This window comes from Schistocerca serialis, chromosome 1 (genome assembly GCF_023864345.2).
Source record: "Schistocerca serialis cubense isolate TAMUIC-IGC-003099 chromosome 1, iqSchSeri2.2, whole genome shotgun sequence".
NCBI lineage: Eukaryota > Metazoa > Arthropoda > Insecta > Orthoptera > Acrididae > Schistocerca > Schistocerca serialis.
The window spans coordinates 665461341-665484725 of NC_064638.1; the positions used below are offsets into that span (position 1 = coordinate 665461341).

Here is a 23385-nt window from a genome sequence, read left to right on the forward strand (position 1 = left end):
GTGGCGAAAGAGCCAAGCGAGGGGTCGATTTGTTTGTCAACAAAGCACACCACTCCTATCCTCTCTCCCTCGCTCCTGACCTGCTAGCGGTTGCAGCTGAGGTTCATGTACGTCAGAGGATCACTGTTTGCTCGCTGTATTTACCTCCATATGATTGCAATTGACTCTGAAGACCTAACAGGTCTTACAGAACAACTCCGCTGATCATTTCTCCTACTGGGAGACTTCCATGCCCATCATATTTTACGGGGTTCGATCTCTTCTTGACCTCAGGATCCGGTATTGGAGGACCTCATGACGTCTCAAGAGCTGTGCGTCCTCAACTCAGACCCTCCAACTCATTTCTGTACTGCTAATGGATCATTCTCGGCCATCAACATCGCTTTCTGCTCTCCAGCCCTTGTGGACTCTGTTTAGTGGGAAGTAACTGACTAACTCCATTGCAGTGACAACTTCCCACTGCGTATTCACCCACTAGATGGAGCTTCGCTGAAAGGATGCAGTCACAATCGTTGATCAGCAGAGCCAACTGGACAATGTTCGGCCCGCTGGCTACGTCCAGGAACAGGTGGACCACATCATACCATTCCGCTGACCTCTCCATCCCAAACTCTTCTCTTCATCACCGTAAGAGACCCTCTGTGACTCGGTTAACTGATGAGTACTGTGCAGTCATTCAGGTCAGGCGTATAGCCCTGTGACGATCTAAGAGCCGTCCAACGGCGGAAAACCTCGCAGCTTCTCGATCAGCGAGGTGAAAGGCTTGATGCATCATCAAGGAGAGCAAGGAAAGGTCATGAAGAACGTTTCTGGACTCTGTCAACCATTCCACCTGTTCTACTGCAGGATGGGAAACCATCAGGAGGATTTCCAGTAAAGGCAGTCGGTTACCTATAGTAGCCTTGTTAACTCAAGGGTGCCCCAAAAGAAAACCTGGAGACATTGCACAGACAATGGCGGACAACTTGCGCTGACTGCTGCCACTGTTAATCACGATCCAGCGTTCCGTTGTTACTGAGACACCATGGAAAGGAGTGAGTTGTACTTCAGGTCTAACAATTCAGAGTCCTATAACTGCTCATTCTCCGTGTGGGAGTTAGATTTGGCACTGTCTGCGGCTTGTGATACTTCGTCCGGTCACGACCAAATCCGATTCAGCATTCTTCGATATTTGTCAGTAGCATCAAAAGAAATCCTCCTCTACTCTTTTACATAGCAGACCGGCAACTTTTCCAACTCGTGGAGCGAAGTAATTCTGATATCCCTTCTTAAACCAGGAAAGTACCGCTCAAGACCCAATAGTTACCGGAGCGTCGCCTTAATCAGCTGTGTGGCAAAGACCTTGGAGCGAATGGTTAACCGTCGCCTGGTTTGGGTGTTGGAGACCAGTCAGCTGCTAAGTCGCTCTCAGTGTGCATTCAGGAGATTTCGATCCACTGTCGGCAACCTGACCTTTCTAGAGGCGGCTATTCAGCGGGCTCTCCTACGTAAACTGCATTGTGCAGGTACAAAAAAAAAATGGCTCTGAGCACTATGGGACTCAACTTCTGAGGTCATTAGTCCCCTAGAACTTAGAACTAGTTGATTCGAACCTGCGACCGTAACGGTCTCGCGGTTCCAGACTGCAGCGCCTAGAACCGCACGGCCACTTCGGCCGGCCTGTGCAGGTACATCTTTTGATATCAGTAACGCACACGATACTACTTGGAGACAGTCTATGTCAGCTGCACCAATGGGGCTTTGGTGGTCATATCTCCATCTTTATTCGGTCCTTTTTATCAAAGCGCTTTTTCGGTACCGAGTTGGTGACATGCTGTCGAATAGTTCCGAACAGGAGAATGGTGTTCCTCAGGACAGTGTTTTATATTTTACCCTCTTTGCCAAAGCGATAAACAGTATCACGTCTACTGTAAGGAGTCCTGTACAGTGCTCCTTACTTGTGACCGACTTTGTGCCCTGTTCTTCCTCCAGTATTGCAACGGAAACTCGTCAGCTGCAACTTACATTGTAGAGGCTGGAGGAGTAGGCTACAAGGACTGGCTCTATGTTCTGTTCAGAAAAGGTTGTGTGTGTTCATTTCAATAGTGCTAGTCGGATTTTTAATTTACCTGCGTATTTGGGACACCGTTCTGCGATTTAAGCCAACGATCTTGCCGCAGTGGTAACACAGGTTCCCTTCAGATCACCGAAGTTAAGCGCTGTCGGGCTAGGTTAGCACTTGGATGGATCACCATCCAGTCTGCCGAGCGCTGTTGGCAAGTGTGGTGCACTCAGCCCTTGTGAGGCAAACTGATGAGCTACTTGATTGAGAAGTAGCGGCTCCGGTCTCGGAAACTGACATACGGCCGGGAGAGCGGTGTGCTGACCACATGCCCCTCCATATCCTCATCCAATGACGCCTGTGGGCTGAGGATGACACGGCGGCCGGTCGGTGGCATTGGACCTTCATGGCCTGTTCTGGAGGAGTTTAGTTTTTAGTTCAGTTCTGCCATTTAAAGACTCTGGGCGGGATTTGGGCCTTTTTTTTTACTCCAAGCTTCACAAGGCATTGCAGATTTTGAAGAGTCTTATGTAGCCTCCACTCGTTTTGCAGTTACCTGCTTTCTTGGAGTGGTTATTGCCATTGACATAGGCGGTGGTCACATCAATTTGACTGCACTGTTTATGTAACGTATTCATGTCATTATATTTGTGTATAGAAGTTAGTTTGATCTGTATTTTAGTTTCCTAGTATTTTACTGCCGCCTTTATTCTGTTGAAATAGATAATCTGTGAATGACCTACTGCTAAGTCGAAACCGGTCGTGATGTTATTTGTGTGATGTGAGACTATGAAGCACAGCGAATGTAATTCCAGACACTTTTAATCTGTTACAAATGCTCATTGCAGCTTACACACCGCTATGTGTGGAGAAATGTCATCTTGACATTGTCACCCATGTACCCCACTGAATAACTATATTATTGTTTCCAGCAAGAAATCACTAATATTACTAGTAATTGTAGAGGTTCAGTCTATCTTGTCGTTGTAAATATTTATCGAATGACAATTCCGTCTGAGTGGTAATATTTTGCAGATACTGTTCGTCACACGCGTGCCTCAAGTCTGCACTGTATTTTTTAATGCGGAAGAAATTGTCCTGTAGGAGACAGAGTACATCATGGTGTGAAATAACGTTGAGGGCCGTGGAACAGACGTTTCCTCTGAAGAGACGTGTCTTTGGCAGCGGACGTCGAATTCACACTGCCCAGACCTGACTACAGAGTCATCCAGAACATGAGTCCAGTTTTTGAGTACAGTGCCTAAGGGCGTGCAATGATAATAGAAATAGGGTCACTACTTATATAAACAGAAAGTATGCCAAAATCTCTAACATGAAGGGCCAAGTCAGTGAGAGACTGCAGTTTTCTTCGTGGCCAAAAATCGACAAGTGAATACTGGTTACCTGCTACGATTGTTCAGAAGACAGCAGCGAACATGTCGCTCTCTCTCCTCGCCTGATAACTGAATATAATAATGCTGTAACAGCGCCCGCAGGAACAGCCATTCGACCGTCATCTGCCCGCGTTCGAATCTCATTAATATTTGCTAGTATCGCTACCGCCTGTTGCGGTCCGCGTGTTTGTTACAGTTTGAATCCAGTATGAATATTTACACACAGTAGAGGCAGGGCCGATGCGCCATTAGCTAGGCTCGTAAATTAAGGAGTGGGACACGAAGCGGAAATAAATGGGCTCGCTGGGAAAGGAGTTTAATTGCCTTTGTCATGCGAACACATTGAGGTTAGCTTTTCGATAGATTCCATCCTGTGAATAATCTTTCATGTCAGTGTGGAGGATTACACGAAGTCACCTGTAAAAATGTGGAAACATATCACATCTGGCGTGATATACAGTGAAACGTTTAGCGATTCAGCCTATAAAAAAAAGTAGCTTTCTCGATTACAGGATTATAGTTAACCTAACTGTAATGCTTAGAATGTAACAGTTTATTGTCGAGAACAGATTCCCCGAAACTTTAGTTAAGTTTCAGTTCCCTGAAAAGTAATAGAACGTCCACGCAGAAACTCATAGGTTGATGTTCAGGCGAAAGGAAGCTACCTTTTCTACAGCTCTTGACTAAAAATGTTTCACGCATTTAGTGAAACAATTATAAACGCATACAGTTTCACTTGATAGCAAAAAGACAAACAGTCCACGCGAAAAACATGGTAAAACAGCTATGATACAACCACTCTTATCCTCACTTCAGCTTTGAAGAATGTTCTGGTTATCACTGGTTCTTACAAAATGCACAGATGTTATCGCAGTGGTAACTTACGAAAACAGAATCCCGGCATGTTTTTGATATGATTTATTTACTTATTGCCTCTAACTAACTGAACCTGCAGTCTATTTACCTAATTTTGGTTTATAACACAAATTATAACTGTAGAAGTATTAAGGCATGCACTCACACAGTCACTCTACGGTGTCGAATAATAAATTTGCTATAGCTTGGATAATGTACCGTACGAATACATCACCACAACACGTTTACGTGTAACAGAGCTAATTGTTGGATGTTTTACCCGCAAACCGATTCTGCTGTTACAGTTCTAGGGTCATTCAAAGAAAGGCTATGGTCAGTAGCGCATAATTCCCATGTCATGTAATACTAACTGCAGGTGACTTTAACCTACCGAATATAGACTAGGAAGTGTATGGATTCATTGCAGCAATGCGAAGTACTTTTGAACAAGTTTTCTGCAAACTGCCTTAAGCAGCTATTTCGGCAGCCCACACTCATTGGAAATGTCTTAGACCTTGTATCTACAAGTAGGCCGGACCTTATCGACAACGTCAGTACAACAACGGGAATTAGCGATCGTGATTCATAACAGCATCTACGGTTATGAAAATGAATAAATCAGATAAGAAGGTTAGTAGAGTGTTTCTGCTAGAAACAGCAGATAAACAGTTGTTAGGATCTTACTTAGACAATGAAAAGAAAAAAAATGTTCAAATGTGTGTGAATTCTTATGGGACTTAACTGCTAAGGTCATCAGTCCCTAAGCTTACACACTATTTATCCTAAATTATCCTAGGGACAAACACATACACCCATGCCCGAGGGAGGACTCGAACCTCCGCCGGGACCAGCCGCACAGTCCACGACTGCAGCGCCTTAGACCGCTCGGCTAATCCTGCGCGGCAATGAAAAGAAATAACTTACTTACAGTAAGATAAATATAAAGGAATTACCGACAAAGTTTAAGCAATACCGATTGAGACTTTCCCGACGTAATAATTGCTTCATTGATCACGGGCGTCGCGTCGGATAATATCGTGGAAGTGCACAATATTTCAATGAAACATCGCCTCGTCATCTTCTGGTGCTTACTGACATGTTGCTACAGTGGCTTGCCAATACATACGCTGACTCGCTAGAAAAGCGCAGGCACCAAGCTGCAACGTCATCGTAGACTTGTTATATAATGAGCAATATTTTGAGCAAACTGGCGGTGTTGCTATGGGAGCCTTTTGTCTTCCGTAGTAGCTAATCTTTTTATGGAAAACTTCAAGGGGAAAGCACTTCAGTCAGTGACGTTGAAACCTAAATATTTCTGGAGATACGTGCAAGACTCCAATGCAGTTTGGCCGCATGGAGCAACAACGCTTTCTGTACTGAGCATTTGCTTCTCTACGGAAGTGGAGAAACATGAAGACCTTCCGTTATTAGATGTCTTCGTCCACAGTAAAGAAGATGGTTCCGCCCGCATCTCGTGGTCGTGCGGTAGCGTTCTCGCTTCCCACGCTCGGGTTCCCGGGTTCGATTCCCGGCGGGGTCAGGGAATTTCTCTGCCTCGTGATGGCTGGGTGTTTTGTGCTGTCCTTAGGTTAGTTAGGTTTAAGTAGTTCTAAGTTCTAGGGGACTGATGACCATAGATGTTAAGTCCCATAGTGCTCATAGCCATTTTTTAGCCAAGATGGTTCCTTGGGTCACAGCGTGTTTCGTAAACCAACTCACACCTACCCCTATTTATGAGCTACGAGTTGCCATCACCCATCTCAACGCAGTGGCGTATTACGGACTCTCGTTCATAGGACTAGAGTTATCTCCCTCAGGGAGCGTATCAGCAGATCTTAGTCATCTTAGGTCTGTGTCTGTACAAATCGAGTCCTCTCATAAACAGATCCGCAATGCATTTCAACCTGCACGCACTAAAGCTCAAGAACAGCCAAAAGAAACTGAAAACTCCACGAGGATAGTTTTTGTACCCTAAGTTAGTGGCCTGTCCTTTAAGATTGGCAGGCTGCTCGGGAAACATGAAATAAAATGTGCCTTCCGCCCTCCAACGCGACTGCAAACTAAGCTGGGTTCCATTAAAGACAACCTGAGTATGAGGAGAGCAGGGATATGTAAAATTCCATGACAGTGTGGGAAATCATAAACTGACCAGACGTGCTGCACCGTTAAAGATGTAAGGTGCACTGAACATAGACGTCACACCAGATCGGATCAGCCAGAAACGTGGCTGAACACTGTAATGTGTTAACGTGGGACAAAGCACGAATTATGAAGGTCCTTTCGTTCCCTTCCACATACTTGGACGCAGTCATTTAAGAAGCTGTCAAAATACGTATACGTAACGACCTGAGTAATAGAGACACGGGATCTCAACTCAGCAAGGCATGGGAACCAGCAGTGGCGGTACCAAGGCATCGTCGGCCACAGACAAATGAATCTGAATCAACATAGACGGAGAATCAGCGTCCGCACACTTCAACTGTGCGGCAACGCATTGCCCGTGGGCGAGCTGGGCGCTATATGCGACCGCGCTTTTTCTGCGTCGCGCGTACGACGAGAGTGGCCCGTTTTTCCGGCAGGGGGCAGTTGATGACGCCGTGCTCTACGGTTCGCCTATGATGACGTTATAGTCCAACTCCTTGGGTTCGGAGATTTTCTAACGAGTCAACTCAGAAATGGCTCCAAGCACTATGGGACACTATGGGAGATCTGAGGTCGACAGTCCCCTAGACTTAGAACTACTTAAACATAACTAACGTGAGGACATCACACACAACCATACCCGAGGCAGGATTCGAATCTGCGACCATAGCAGCAGCGCGGTTCCGGACTGAAGCGCCTAGAACCGATCGGTCACAGCAGCCGGCTAACCAGTCTGCGTATGAATTGGCAAGCTCCTGCAGCAAACGTCAGCAAGCAACTGAAAACGTCGAACAGCTGTCTCGTTGAAATATTGTGCAGCTTCCTCAACATTATCCGAAGCGACACCTGTGAACCAATGAATCTAAGTACATTGTAAAATGTGGTCTGGGGATTTATGTACTTCTTAAGTGGTTTAAGGACGAAAAAAAAACACCATAGCTTAATAACAAGATTCGGAAAATTCTGAGGAAGCAGAGACTGGAGAAAACAAAAAAAAAGGTTCAAATGTGTGTGAAATCTTATGGGACTTAACTGCGAAGGTCATCAGTCCCTAAGCTTCCACACTACTTAACCCAAATTCTCTTAAGGACAAACAACACACACACCTATGCCCGAGGGAGGACTCGAACCTCCGCCGGGATCGGCCGCATAGTCCATGACTACAGCGCCTTAGACCGCTTTTTTTTAAATCTCATTTTGTTCGTTTTCGTTCGTTGTATCTGCTCTAGGCGGACATGGAAAGACACCCGTTGCAGTTCTTTGTTGATTCATTAACTCAGTTTTTTATTACAGAAGGCAGCTAGCCCTCAGACCGAACACGCTGAGCAAAATAAAAATCGTGTGACGAGGGATCGAACCCGAGACCTTCGTATTCGTAGTCCTGCTCTTTATCACTTTGCCCCCACGTAACAATTATCGCTCGGCTAATCCCGCGCGGCAGGCTGCAGCACTCTCGGTTCAAAAGATAGCGCGCAAAGGTTAGTAGAGATTCGGGCGTCTGAGGAAAGAACTACGCACGAAGGACGCAAGTGCTACCACCGTCATACCTTAGCAAAAGATCTCGCAGACAAAGCGAGATCCTATGTAAAACAACTACCTCGGAGATGCTCTGTCCCATAGCTCGGACGCCCTCTATAACGTCACGTTCAAACTCACTTTAGTCTTGATAATCTGCCATTGTAGCAGCAGCAACCGATCTATCATCTAGGGCAGACGTCTTCTATAGGCATTGTCGATCGCAGCGTCGTATGCTGCCTGTTTACATATCTGTGTATGTGAAAACATATGCATGTACCAGTTTCTTTGGCGATTCAGTGTAGTTTGGAAGACAACCAGTATGCAGGAAGGCAGAAGAAAGCAGGCAGTATTTGCTTATTTCGTTTCTGAATACAGTAAGAAACGCAACAGGAGGTTTTGGACTCACGCAACGGTTAGTTCATGGCTGCATAAAGGAACGTTCGTGACACTATTTATAGATTTAAGAGAAAATGAAAATAAGTGGCATATTTTTGAACGAATGTACATTCATTTGATGATTAACAGTAAAGCAACAGCTGTAACGTCAACTGTTCATCTTTTCCAAGTAGAGGATGACAATTATTGAATTATATGAAATAAAATCGTCATAATTTCTGAACGGTTTGCGTTAGGACTTTTAAACTGTACTGTTGCCCGTGGGGCAGAATGGGAATTAGTATTCTCATGTATAGTTTGGTTTAGCGACGAAGGTCACTTTCATGTGGGTGGGTTCGTCAATAAACAAAATTGGCGAACTCGGGGGGCTGAGAATCTGGATATCGCGATCGAGAAGTCTCTTCATTCTCAGTGGGTGACTATGTGAAGTGCAGTGTCCTGTCACGGAATAATCGGTGCGGTATTCCTTGATGGCACAGTGACTACCGAACGGCACGTGAAGGTTTTGGAATACGATTTCATCCCCTTTATCCAAAGTGACTCTGATTTCGTCAAGATGTGTTTCATGCAAGACGGAACTCGACCCCATCGAAGCAGGAGAGTGATGTCCTGATGTCCTGGAGAAGCACTTTGGAGACCGCATTCTCGCTCTGGGGTACCCAGAAGCCACTGCCATGGACATCGATTGGCTGCCAGATTTTCCGGATCTGAACATATGTGACTGCTTTTTGTGGGGCTATATTAAAGACAATTTGTACAGCAATATTCTCAAAACCGCTGCTGAGCTGAAAACAGCCATTCAGGAGGTCATCGACAGATTCGATGTTCCAACACTTCAGAGGGTCATGCAGATTTTCTCTATTCGTCTGCGCCATATCATCGCCAATGATGGCAGGCATATCGAACATGTCAGAACCTAAATCTGTAGTGATGTTTACATGTTGAATAAACTACACGCACGCCGTCGTTTGTAACTAATTTATTTTCATATAGTTCAATAATTGTCAATAATTGTCACCCCCATCTGGGCAGTGGCTCCACTGTAATTGATCTGCATTATCAATACATAATCGGCCACAGATTGCTACCTAAAAATGTAAGGAATGCTTGTGAAGCTCAGTGAGAAGTATTGCACAGAGAGTGCATACTGAAATTAACAGAACAAATGACGGATTTGGAAAGCATACTTTGGGCTCTGGATAATGAACTTGGATCAACCCAAGCAGGAACGTCGCTTAGCGGTAGAAGAAATGTTTTCGCTGATTACTTAATAGAGAATGCCGGCAAAGTACCATGACAAGACAAAATTTTCTAAATCTTGTTGGGGGCCGGCCGGTGTGGCCGAGCGGTTCTAGGCGCGCCAGTGTGGAACCGCGAGACCGCTACGGTCGCAGGTTCGAATCCTGCCTCGGGCATGGATGTGTGTGATGTCCTTAGGTTAGTTAGGTTTAAGTAGTTCCAAGTTCTAGGGGACTGATGACCTCAGCAGTTGAGTCCCATAGTGCTCAGAGCCATTTGAACCATTTTAAATCTTGTTGGTAACAATCGTGGTGAACATTGAATCAATGGAATCTCGAACGTGAGAGACTATTCAATTTACGTCAGCATTAAAATGCGTGGAATTGAACATTTAGTGTGTTGAACACAATAAAGGAGTGATTTCATTGAACCAGCTGAAACAAACAGAATCTTTGTAAACTGTTTTTGCTAACTGAAGATGTTCATTCAGACGAAAGGGCTCTCGCCACGGAGAAAAGCATTTGCTGCTTAGTGCTGTTTTAACTTTTAAGTGGCCACGTTCGAGCAAAAAGGCCACCTCTAGAGCACTAACGCTGACTAGTTGACTGTGACGTTTACCTACATAAATTCTCTCCCGATTCTGTTTCGCAGCAAAATCCTCACCAAACCTGAAACCGTGTGGCTCTCTTCTTAAGCCTATCGTGATACTGCTTGCGAGATGTGTCCCATATTTCTGAATATTTTTTCACTCCTTCCGTGAAAAATTGCAAGTCCACAACGACTGCATCTACGGCAGGCTGACGACGGATGTTACTAGGGTTGCGAACGCTTATGCGTTGCCCCATTCTCCTAAAACGACCGCTACTTCGCGGCGATCGGCGAGGAGATCGCTGCGATGCAGCACTTGTTGGCGAGCACGATCGACGCTTCTCACACCGCGTTCTCGCTGCGAGTTCGCAGTGTCACCGCCGTAATGTGCGCGGGTCCATTGGTTCACGTGCACTGCTGAAACGCGAAAGACAATGACGCTACGAACTCGCTACGATAAACCACCCGTGGGTATCGAGCCATTACATCCTCCCCCTACCTGGTTGTGCCCGCAGCACCACCAGAGGCATGCAGCCCCGAGGTGCGAAATGGTCGTAACATTTTGGCTCATCAGAGTATATAACTACAATACTGGCCATTAAAATTGCTACACCAAGAAGAAATTCAGATGATAAACGGGTATTCATTGACAAATATATTATACTAGAACTGACATGCCATTACATTTTCACGCAATTTTGGCGCATAGATTCTGAGAAATCAGTACCCAGAACAACCACCTCTGGCCGTAATAATGGCCTTGATACGCCTGGGCATTGAGTCAAACAGAGCTTGGATGGCGTGTACCCGTACAGCTGCCCATGCAGGTTTAACACGATACCACAGTTCATCAAGGGTAGTGACTGGCGTATTGTGATGAGCCAGTTGCTCGGCCACCATTGAACAGAAGGTTTCAGTTGGTAAGAGATCTGGAGAATGTGCTGGCCAGGGCAGCAGTCGAACATTTTCTGTATCCAGAAAGGTCCGTACAGGACCTGCAACATGCGGTCGTGCATTATCCTGCTGAAATGTAGGGTTTCGCACGGATCGAATGAAGGGTAGAACCACGGGTCGTTACACATCTGAAATGTAACGTCCACTGTTCAAAGTGCCGTCAATCTGAACAAGAGGTGACCGAGAAGTGTGACCAATGGCACTCCATCCCATCACGCGGGGCGATACGCCAATATGGCGATGACGAATACACGCTTCCAATTTGCGTTCACCGCTATGTCGGCAAACACGGATGTGACCATCATGATGCTGTAAACAGAACCTGGATTCATCCGAAAAAATGACGTTTCGCCATTCGTGCACCCAAGTTCGTCGTCGAGTACACCATCGCAGGCGCTCCTGTCTGTAATGCAGCGTCAAGGGTAACCGTAGCCATGGTCTCCGAGCTGATAGTCCATGCTGCTGGAAACGTCATCGAACTGTTCGTGCAGATGGTTGTTGCCTTGCGAACGTCCCCATCTGTTGACTCAGGGATCGAGACGTGGCTGCACGATCCGTTACAGCCATGCGGATAAGATGCCTGTCATCTCGACTGTTAGTAATACGAGGTCGTTGGGCTCCAGCAAGGCGTTCCGTATTACCGTCCTGAAGCCACTGATTCCATATTCTGCCAACAGTCATTGGATCTCGACCAACGCGAGCATCAATGTCGCGATACGATAAACCCCAATCGCGATAGGCTACAATCCGACCTTTAACAAAGTCGGAAACGTGATGGTACGCATTTCTCCTCCTTACATGAGGCATCACAACAATGTGTCACCAGGCAATGCCGGTCAAATGCTGTTTGTGTATGAGAAATCGGTTAGAAACTTTCCTCATGTCAGCACGTTGTAGGTGTAGCCACCGGCGCCAACCTTGCGTGAATGCTCTGAAAAGCTAATCATTTGCATATCACAGCAACTTCTTCCTGTCGGTTAAATTTCGCGTCTGTAGCACGTCATGTTCGTAGCGTAGCAATTTTAATGGCCAGTAATGCACTTCTTATTGTGCCTAATAAGCATGGAGTATGTTCGCTTGTGTTTCCCCTATTTCATTACTCTTTTGAAAATCCTGTATGTGCAAAGGCAACAACCTCAGCAGCGCGATTTCTGCGACAGCCAATGCTGCCGCCCTCAGTGCCTAGCGCGAAGTTAGAGGCAACTGATTTACGTAAACTGCCGGTGTCTGTGTGCAGGTGCTGAACAAGGGCCCGAAGAGCCGCGCCTTCTACCGCATCCAGGCGACGCGCAAGATGGTGGGCGGCGGCAACATCATGCGCAAGATCGCGGAGCGCGCGCAGAGCGACCTGAGCGAGGTGAAGGCGGAGATCGCGCGCCGCGACGACGAGGCGCAGGCGGCCGCGCAGGCGCAGCAGGGCGCGCGCGTCTACTTCGAGCCGGGCCACTACACCGTCATGGAGAACGTGGGCACCTTCGAGCTGCGCGTGGTGCGCGAGGGCGGCGACCTGGGCCAGCAGCTGCTCGTCGACTTCGCCACCGAGGACGGCACCGCCGTCGCCGGCGACGACTACGTCAAGGCCTCCGGCACGCTCGTCTTCCAGCCGGGCGTCACCGAGCGCACCTTCACTCTGCAGGTGGGTACGTGCGCGCACGCGCACGCCATATATTGCCTACCACTGAACCACTGACCGAGCCCAGTTCACGACACACACATTTCCAATGCAGTTGCTGTCTGTCCATTGCACTGTGTGTACTTGTCAAAGAGTATAATAAGGGAAAACACACTATTTCCACTAGCTTCATTAATTATTTTTCTGTCATAGGTTTCGGATTATTAGCCAGTAGTCTAGCATAAATGACATAGCTGTTACTTGTAGTTGTGGTCTTATGTCCAGAGACTAGTTTGATGCAACTCTCCATGCTACTCTGTCCTGTGCAAGCTTCTTCATCTCCCAGTACCTACTGCAACTTACATCCTTCTGAATCTGCTTAGTGTATTCATCTCTTGGTCTCCCTCTACGATTTTTACCCTCCACGCTGCCCTCCAATACTAAATTGGTGATCCCTCGATGTCTAAGAACATGTCCTACCAACCGATCCCTTCTTCTAGTCAAGTTGTGCCACAAGCTCCTCTTCTCCCCAATTCTATTCAATACCTCCTCATTAGTTATGTGATCTACCCATGTAATCTTCAGCATTCTTCTGTAGCACCACATTTCGAAAGCTTCTATTCTCGTCTTGTCTAAACTCTTTATCGTCCACGTTTCACTTCCATATATGGCTACACTCCATACAAATACTTTCAGAAACGACTTCCTGACATTTAAATCTATACTCGATGTTAACAAATTTTTCTTCTTCAGAAACGCTTTCCTTGCCATTGCCAGTTTACATTTTATGTCCTCTCTACTTTGACCATTATCAGTTCTCCCCAAATATCAAAACTCCTTTACTACTTTAAGTGTCTCAGTTCCTAATCTGATTCCCTCAGCATTACCTGATTTGGCGAAGAGTTCTCGGGCTTCCAGCCGGGTGGCGCTGTCTTCAAACTACGACGTTTCGACGAGTGACATACTCATCATCTTCTGGCGAAGTGCCGAGACTTTGCGGATGCCTGTCCCTTTACACCTGCGGTGTGCCCCCCACCACCTGGCCGCGGGAGGCTGGGTCCAGAGGAGCCGGCGGGCGGATGTGGACGGGGAAGCGGGTGCGCCGTTCGTGTCTCCGTCAGAGCATTCTGATCGCGTCTCGTGAGCTGGACGCTATTGGGATAGCGTCATTAAAGAATCAATAGAAATACGGGTCCACGAGAATCTTGTGAACAGGGACGAAGGCTATCAACTGAGCGCGGCCTGGAATCCAGCATTAGCCGCAATACGCCAGGAACGCAACAAGAACCGTCCAGCTCACGAGACGCGATCAGAATGCTCTGACGGAGACACGAACGGCGCACCCGCTTCTCCCTCCACCCCGCCCGCCGGCTCCTCTGGACCCAGCCTCCCGCGGCCAGGTGGTGGGGGGCACACCGCAGGTATAAAGGGACCGGCATCCGCAAAGTCTCGGCACTTCGCCAGAAGATGATGAGTATGTCACTCGTCGAAACGTCGCAGTTTGAAGACACCGCCACCCGGCTGGAAGCCCGAGAACTCTTCGCCAGCTGTATACGCCGGGAAAGCATACATTCACATCACCTGATTTGATTCGATTACATTCCATTATCCTCGTTTTGCTTATAATAGTATAATCATGACCAGGAAAGAAACTCCAAATTTTCTCCTCCTTACATTAAAGAACCAAAGAAACTAGTACATCTGCCTAATATCATGTAGAGTCTCCGAAAGCAGGCACAAGTGCTGGAAAGACGTGGCACGGACTGGACAAATGTCTGAAGTAGTGATGGAGGGAATTGACACAATGAACCCTGCAGGGCTGTCCATAAATCTGTAAAAGTACGAGGGGGTGGAGATAACTTCTGAACAGCATATTGCAAGGCATCCCAGATATGCTCAATAATGTTCGTGTCTGGAGAGTTTGGTGCCCAGCGGAATAGTTTAATCTCAGAAGACTGATACTGGAGACACTCTGTAGAAATTCTGGGCGTGTGTGGTGTCGCATTGTCCTGCTGGAATTCCCAAAGTCATTCCAAATGCAGAATGGACATGAATGGATGCAGATGATCAGACAGGTTGCTTACGTACGTGCCACTTGTCGGAATCGAATCTAGACGTTTCAGGGTTCCAGTATCACTCCAACTGCACACGCCCCACACCATTACAGAGCCTCCACCATCTTGAACAGTCCCCTGCTGACATGCAGGGTCCATGGATTCATGAGGCTCTGTCCATAACTGTACACGTCCATCCGCTCGATACAATTTGAAACGAGACACGTCCCACTAGGCTACATGTTTTCAGTCATCAACAGTCCAATACCGGTGTTGACGGATTCAGCTGAGGTGTAAAGCTGTGTGTCGTGCAGTCATCAAGGGCATACGAGTGGGCCTACACCTACCAAAGTCCAGATGGATGATATTTCCTTGAATGGTTCTCACACTGACACTTGTTGATGACCCAGCATTGAAATATTCAGCAATTTGCGGAAGGGTTGCTCTTCTCTCACGCTGGACGATTTTCTTCAGTCGCAGTTGGTCCCGTTCTTTCAGGAATTTTTTCTACCGGAGATTCGATGTTTTACTGGATTCCTGATATTCGTGGTACACTAGTGAAATTGTCGTACGCGAAAATCTCCACTTCATCGCTACCTTGGAGGCGCTCTGTCCCATCGCTCGTACGCCCACTAAGACATCACGTTCAAACTCACTTCAATCTTGATAACCTGTCATTGTATCAGCAGTAACCGATCTAACAACGGCGTCAGACACTTGTCTTATATAGGCGTCGCCGACCGCAGCGCCATATTCTGCCTGTTTACTTACTCTGTATTTGAATACGCATAACTATGCCAGTTTCTTTGGCGCTTCAGTGTAAATCGTCAGTATTCCAAGGCTCAGCCTAGTTTTGTCCGTAACGGGAAACTCCTGTGTGTACCTCAGTTTTAGGTGATCCTTTGACGATGTATGAAAGGAAAAATGAAGATGGTTTGAGGTGTGAACTGATGTTTGTGTAAGGGAGATCACTGGACGAGGGTAGTCGATGAAGCTACCTTACCCACAATAGCAGAATGGTATAGTGGACGATACATCTTTCTAGTAAGTGGTCAATTCGGGTTCAAGTCTAGCCTTTCTCACAGATTTTAATTCATTACTTCAGGTTCTATTCTTATCGAAGGTAAGGTTGACACTCAGTATGTCTCCAGGAAAATTTAATTTCATCAGAGCAAAAAAACTGATCTGTAATACTAAACATAGACAGTCTCATTTATCTTGACCACCCTAAAAACTTTTTGTACAGAAGCAAAATAAAAAATGTATCGAGCAATTGTTGTATAACTATCTGGAAGACAGTATCTTCCTTCGTCACGAAGCTATGTGTAACAGTGTGTCGCTTTAAAATAGAACCCTATATATTTTTTAATCGGTATGCACGTTCCGTCCTCAAGACCTGTCCAGAAACCCACAACGCTACGTTATTCACACAAGACTCACTGAAAAGGTAACACACAACGATCAGTTTAGCTTTAGGAAAGGTAAAGGCATCAGAGACAATTTTGACGTTGCTCTTGATAATGGAAGCAAGACTGAGGATAAATCAGGACAACAGAAGATGGAGCAAGATGCTCAAAATTGTGAGAATAATAGGAATAAGCCATAGGGTATGACGAGTGATACACAGTATGTACGAGCACCAGGAGCGGACAATAAGATTAAAAGACCGAGAACGAAGTACTCGGATTAATGAGAGTTTAAAACGGGGATGCAGCTTTTGGCTCCTACTGTTCAAACTACACATCGAAGAAGCAACGGCGGAAATAAAAGAAAGTGGCTTTAAAATTCAGGGTGAAAGGATATAAATGATAATATTCGCTGATGGCAGAGCTATCCTTAGTTAGAATTATAAAATCTCTTGAGCAGTATGAACAGTCTAAAGACCACAGAATATGGCTCGAGAGTAAACCGAAGAAAGACAAAAGTAATGGGAGTGGCAAAACTGAGAATAGCGAGAAACTTAACATCAAAATTGGTGATTACGAAGTAGACGAAGTTAGGCGATTCTTCTATCTTGGAAGCAGAACAACACATAAACAACGAAGCAAGGGAGGTAATAAAACATAGACTACCATAGGGAAACAAGCGGACAAGATATCAAACATTGGCCTTTATCTGAGGAAGAAAATTCTGAGAATGTACGTTTGGAGCGCAGTATTGTGGTAGTGGATCATGAACAGTAGGAAAACCGGAACAGAAGAGAATCGATTTGTTGAGATGTGGTGTTGCAGGAGAATGTTGAAATTTGGGTGGTCAGATAAGATGAGGTATGGGGAGTCACTCAGCAGAATCGACGATGAAAGCGACATACTGAAAATATTGACAAGAAGAAGGGACAGGGCCATAGGACATGTATTAAGACATCGGGAAATAACTTCCATGGTACTTGAGGGGGTTGTAGAGGGTAAAAACTGAGTGAAAGACAGAGACTGGAATACGTTCAACAAATAATTGACGATGTAGGACGCAAGAGCTTTTCTGAGAGGCGGAGGCTGGCACAGGAGGGGAATTCACGGCGAGCCGCATTAAACCAATGAGAAGACTGATGAGCAAGAAAGAAAAAAACGAAAACGCAACTTATCCAATTACTGTAACTGGCAGAAAACAAATGGTAACACAAGGAAAATGCACATCGGTCATACAGTGAACCATCTTGGTTTGAAGGTTTCATGAGTACAATGTACACCAATGAAGAGAAGGTAGAAATGTAAGTTAGAAGAAATGAAATTGCAATAATGATTTCTTACTGACAACAGGGGTCCACGCTGAAGAGGACAGTAGTATTATGTCGAAATAGGGGAAAGCGTGTCATGGATGTGATACTCGAGATGAAATAGCAGTCATTAAAAAGAAGACGCTTTTCGTTGCGGCGAAATTTCAATTACCAGCTTTCCCCTCCGAATGTGAAAATATTTTGTTCACTCACAACTGCACAGCTAGCAGTGACCACCGTAATAAAGTAAAGGAATCAACCCTTCAAACCGATCACACCAAGAGTTAGGTGTTTGTTTTGCCAGTGTGCTACTACTCTTATTTAGATTCTATCTGGGATTTGGTTTACATTCCTCAGTCTAAGGGCAATAGCTTTGTTTATCTATGACGTCTTTCTTAAGGTGTAATTAATCCCACAACACTTACTGTTATTACTATTGAGTAGTTACACCAGCTGTCATACAGCCTTGGACTTTGGTTTATGCCCTAGAGTAATGAAGAGAGAAAGTAAGTAATTTAGATAAATTTTGTATCACTCGTGCCCACCGCAAGGGCAATGTCCACCACTTGGGTCGACCTTCAAACTTCATCAACAGCTTGATATTTTATCGGAAACAAACTCTCCTCCATGATACGGTTCGAATACACGGAGATGGTGCACATTACATAAATACCCGTACCCATAATGTCTGATCAAATGTTGTAGAATGTAAAGGGACTTTATTTCTTCATGTTTTGGGGGAACAACTATAGCATGTGGGTGTGTACGATGAGGATGAATATTTGGAATGCATCTCAGATTGAAATTGGTGATCTACTATAATGATCAATAAACCACATAAAACACATAAACCGTTATCAAATCACTAGGAAAACAGCATACTCCCTTACTTGCGTGATAATCACGCTTCGATAAAATTACGGGTGAAAACCAGCGTAAACGACTTCTGAAGGAAAGATATGAAAACTGGGAGACCGCTCAAAGAAGAGAATAATCCTGTACTGACGTTGGACTAGTCATATGCAACATACTGAGTAAAAGATACGTCATTGAACCGCACTGGTGAGACACAATGAGCAACGGAGTAACTGCAGTTGATGACAGAGCTTTGCGACTAAAATTAATATATTCCGTAACTGTCACTACATTTAAAAAACATTCTCGCACTTGGCGGTCAACTCCTCAAAGGTTTTTACGCCAGATACACAGAAACACAGCTATCAAATTCGCGTAAATTCACATCGAAGCGACGAGTTGATCGTTGAAGACGATAATTTCGACTAAGAAGCAACTGCAGACTTCTTCTTACTTCTACATGAGGCTTATTACACAAAATAATGAAGCTGCTCATTATTTTGTATCAGCATCGTTATGCTTGGAAATTGAAGAAAACTCTCCTTCTAAGTAAAAGCTGAAAGATCCTGATTTAATAGAACACAGTACTTGCGGCACATCAGAAGTGATATGGCCAAAGGAAGAATTCAAATTCAAATATCGCTAACGAAAAGTAATAGAAAATCTTCAAGATTTGAAACAAGAAACAGGCAATAGAATTTAGTGAAATTAACGAAGCGATTTCCTAACAAAAGAAAAATATCTGCCGCAACTAACTGAAGTAGAAATCGTACCAAAGCATTTTACAAGGAACATCAAGGATTATTCATGCTTACCAAAAGTTCGGAGAGAAAAAACGGGAGCAGTATGATTCGCAAAAAAAAAACAGCTTTGACAAATCTCTCTGGAGAATAGCATTAAGGTTGGCACTACACCATCAGAGAGAACAAGAAAATCTCTTTTCCCTTTACCGGCAGATTTGAATATATACACACACATTCTTGCTTGCGGAGATTATTCTTGGAATGGATGAGGAGGGCATGCAAGGTTATTGCACAAAACAAATACTTTCGTACCATGCATACTCTCTTTCCAAGGGACTACAACATAGAGAAAAACCATTCGTGTAATATATACACGAGGTTACCATGCAATGTACGAGAAAAATGAAAGTGGGTTAGACAGCCCCCTTTCACTTTTTCCTATCTGCTATTCCAGAATAAAATGATAGATAAATAATCTGGAAGTGGTTCGGTGAACCCTCAACCAAACACGTAGGTGTGAATTTCAGATAGGCATATAGATGTAGATGTAGTACTTTTAAGCAATACATTGCGTACAATAAAGCCAGTCCTTGATCAAAAACTCGTATTTTGTCGTGATTGAAGACAGGAGTAAGTTCACTGAATGGTTAACGATTTTATTTGGGTTTCGATTTGTCTGCTGCTAACTCCAGCAAATAGACGAGTTACGTTACCCTGGGTATCTGCACAATATGCTAGTACAGGAGGCTCAGTTAATTTGCATTATGTTTTTAATAACGTCGTATTTATGAGAATAGCAGATTTCGGAAACTTTTGAACAAATCTTGACAAGAGGAAGTGGATTACCGAATACAAAAGATAGGTACTCCTGTTCATGTCTTCGTAACAAAGAAGTTATAGAAAAGGCAATCATGCTCATTAATGCCCCCTGGTAGTTAAACAACATTTGCTTGACGTATTTTTATTTTGCTTCTGGACAAAAAGGTACTTGGGATGGTAAAGATAAATGGTACACACCACGTACAGATTAAAACATTCTTAATGATAGAGCATCAAAATAAATAAATAACTGACACTTCAATTTATACCGGGGCACAATTTAACAATATTTGATTGGGTAATCAACATTACCAGTATCAGATTATGTATAATAACTGAAGTTAATTTGCTTGTATTGTAGATGTTCTGGATTGTTCTTGTAATGTCTCTCTGTCTCCAGTATTGCTGTCAGATACACTTTTTGTCCATTGGGTGGAGAGGGCAGTATTTCTACATCAACTATGTAAGGGGTTTTCAAACAATGCTGCGGAAAGACGAAGCCTATTTTCTGCAGTTTCCAGCAGCTGTAGTGTTCTTCAAGTTCGGTGCACAATGATCCATCCATTTTTCCCATATAGTACGAGCCACACTCTTTGCAACAGATCTTGCTTAAGGAAACGCTAAATGCGGAAGGACACCAATGTATTTTATGCCCTTTTTTGCTGCTTACAGTAGATCAAAAGTTCTAAGGCGATATTTGACCATATCAGCATGATAATGCATCCCATAATAAAGCAGCATCTGCGAGACAATGGTTTCCCGACAATAACATTCTTGAAATGGATGCCCTGCCCAGAGTATCGACCTGACACCACTGGAATATCTTTCGGATGACTCAGAACGTCGACTTCGCTCCAGAAACCAGTGTCCAACATCACTACCGTCTCTTGTTTCAGCTTTTGAGGAAGAATCGTCTTACATTCCTAGACCGATGTTGAGATACCACATTGAAGCTGTCCCCAGCAGAGCAGAGTTCAGACGTCGCAAAAGTGAAAAATGGACACACCCCGTTTCAACGTCGATTAATACGTGTGTGGAAACTTCGAATACAACACTGTACGGAATTGAGTGATGCACTGTGGGAAAACTGGAAAAGAAGGGAATCTACACTTTTTGGATGTTGAGATTTAGTTGGACTCATTAGAAATGAGGGCCGGCCGCGGTGGTCTCGCGGTTCTAGGCGCTGCAGTCCGGAACCGCGGGACTGCTACGGTCGCAGGTTCGAATCCTGCCTCGGATATGGACGTGTGTAATGTCCTTAGGTTAGTTAGGTTTAATTAGTTCTAAGTTCTAGGGGACTGATGACCTAAGATGTTAAGTCCCATAGTGCTCAGAGCCGTTTGAACCATTTGATATTTCTTCCAAAGCCTGATGGTATTTCTCCAGAAGACTCAGAGTCTAGAAAACAGCTCGAATACACAAACTGGCACTTCTGCCAACGATTTTAGAAATATCGAAGGAACGGCTTCTATCGCTTCTGTCTTATTTGATCGCAAGTCTTCCAAAACTCTGTTAAGATCTGAGTGTAACTCTGCTGGTGCATCCGCTTCCGCAGCCTTAGCGGTTACCGATAGAGTGTATTGCGGTTGTGCCGCACAGGTGATCGACGACGACGTGTTCGAGGAGGACGAGCACTTCTACGTGCGGCTGAGCAACGTGCGCGTCGCGGAGCCCACGTCCAAGACGCCGACGGCGGTGCCGCCGCCGCAGCTGGCCAGCCCCTCGCTGGCCACCGTCATGATCCTGGACGACGACCACTGCGGCGTGTTCGCGCTCGCCGACCGCGACGTCGAGATCATCGAGTCGGTGGGCACGTACGAGCTGCGCGTGACGCGCTACAGCGGCGCCAGGGGCCGCGTCGCCGTGCCCTACTCCACCGAGGACGGCACCGCGCACGCCGACAAGCAGTACGAGGCCGCCAGCGGCGAGATCATCTTCGACAACAACGAGACCGAGTGAGTACCCGAGCGCAGCCTGCCAGACTGCAATGATCAGCCAGAGCATTATGACCACCCACCTTTTATCGAAATAAACCGTCTAGGCTATAGCAGATTCGCCTGACTGCTAATCAGAGACACCCATGGTGCATGCGGTATCAGTGAGCATGCTGTCCGTGCGTAGAATGAGGAAGGCGCGCAGTCTATCTGGGTTTGACCGACGGCAGATTGTGATGGCCCGAAGGATCGGCAAGAGCATTTCGGAAACTGCACGACTGTCGGGTGCTGGTGGAGAGCTGTGGTGAGTGTATTCAACAGATGGCGAAACAAATGTGAAACCACTTCCAGACGTCGTGTGGTTGGATGGCCACTCCTCATTACACTTATCGGACGTCGTAGGCTGGGCAGATTCGTAAAACAGAACAGGCGGCGAACCGTGGCGGATCTAACATCAGACATTAATGCTGGGCAGACCAATGTTAACACCATTACATCGGCGGCTACGACTGAAATGGGTACGTGTCCATCGGCACTGGACGTAGGCGTAGTGACAGAACGTTCAATGCTCTGATAAATCCCGATATCTTCTTCAACATGTCGGTGGGAGGGTACGAATGCGTCTTCTTCCAGGGGAACAGCTCTTTGACACCTGTACTGCAATTATTCTCTGGGGAACATTCACGTGGGCGTCCGTAGGTCCAATGGAGCTCGTGCAAGGCACGATGACAGCCAAGGGTTATCGTATATTGGTTGCAGACAACGTAGATCCCTTCATGACGTTCATGTTCCCCGACAGAATTGGCATTTTTCGCCATGTCACAAGGCTAGGAGTGTGATGGAGTGGCTCAAGCAACACAGTATCGAGTTCCATTCGATGTGCTGATCCCCCAACTCATCAGATCCGAACCTGATCGAACACATCTGGGATGTGACTGAACGTGGCGTCAGAGCTCATCGACCTATTCCTCGAAATTTAGGGGCATTAGGTCACTTGTGTGTGTAGATGTGGTGCCAATTACCTCCAGCGACCTTCCAAACCTTCATTGCTTCAGTGCTACGACATATTATCCAAATATGCTAAATGTGGACCTGCCGGCACTTAGGTAGGTGACCATAACGTTCTGGCTCGTCAGTGTATAGCAGCGTCTAGCGGCGCCAGCAGCGGCCGCCCGTCTGTGTAGTAAAGAAAACGCCATCAGGACAAATCGACGAAAATACCGATCCACCAAGCCTGTTTTTTAGAGTCTAACCAAAAAGTGTTTCCATTTGGTCACACTGAGAGCTCTTTAGAGATTTTTTCAGAAGTCTCTCATCTGCATTATTTCACCTCTATCAGAGTTCTGGAAAACTGTCAGCTATTTTAAACTTGTAGAAAGTAATCAAGAGTGATTCTTTTTATTCAAGTTTCTACCACAGCTGGGTACAATTACTTGTTGGTGATTAGTTTTGAAGGTTAATGTTCACTCTAAAAACCATTGGCTGCATTTCAAGTGTTTGCTAGAGCATAATTCTACTAATACACTCA

General features: G+C 45.5%; 1 protein-coding gene across 1 annotated transcript in view; it reads left to right on the plus strand.

The window, feature by feature from the left end:
• Positions 1-21882, plus strand: part of LOC126422037 (sodium/calcium exchanger 3-like) — a 373893-nt gene extending 352011 nt beyond the window's left edge. The window contains exons 3-4 of the mRNA XM_050087241.1: positions 12365-12763; positions 21523-21882. Of these exons, the coding sequence (XP_049943198.1) occupies positions 12365-12763; positions 21523-21882 (759 nt within the window). The remainder of the gene's footprint in view (positions 1-12364; positions 12764-21522) is intronic.
• The last annotated feature ends 1503 nt before the right edge of the window (positions 21883-23385 follow it).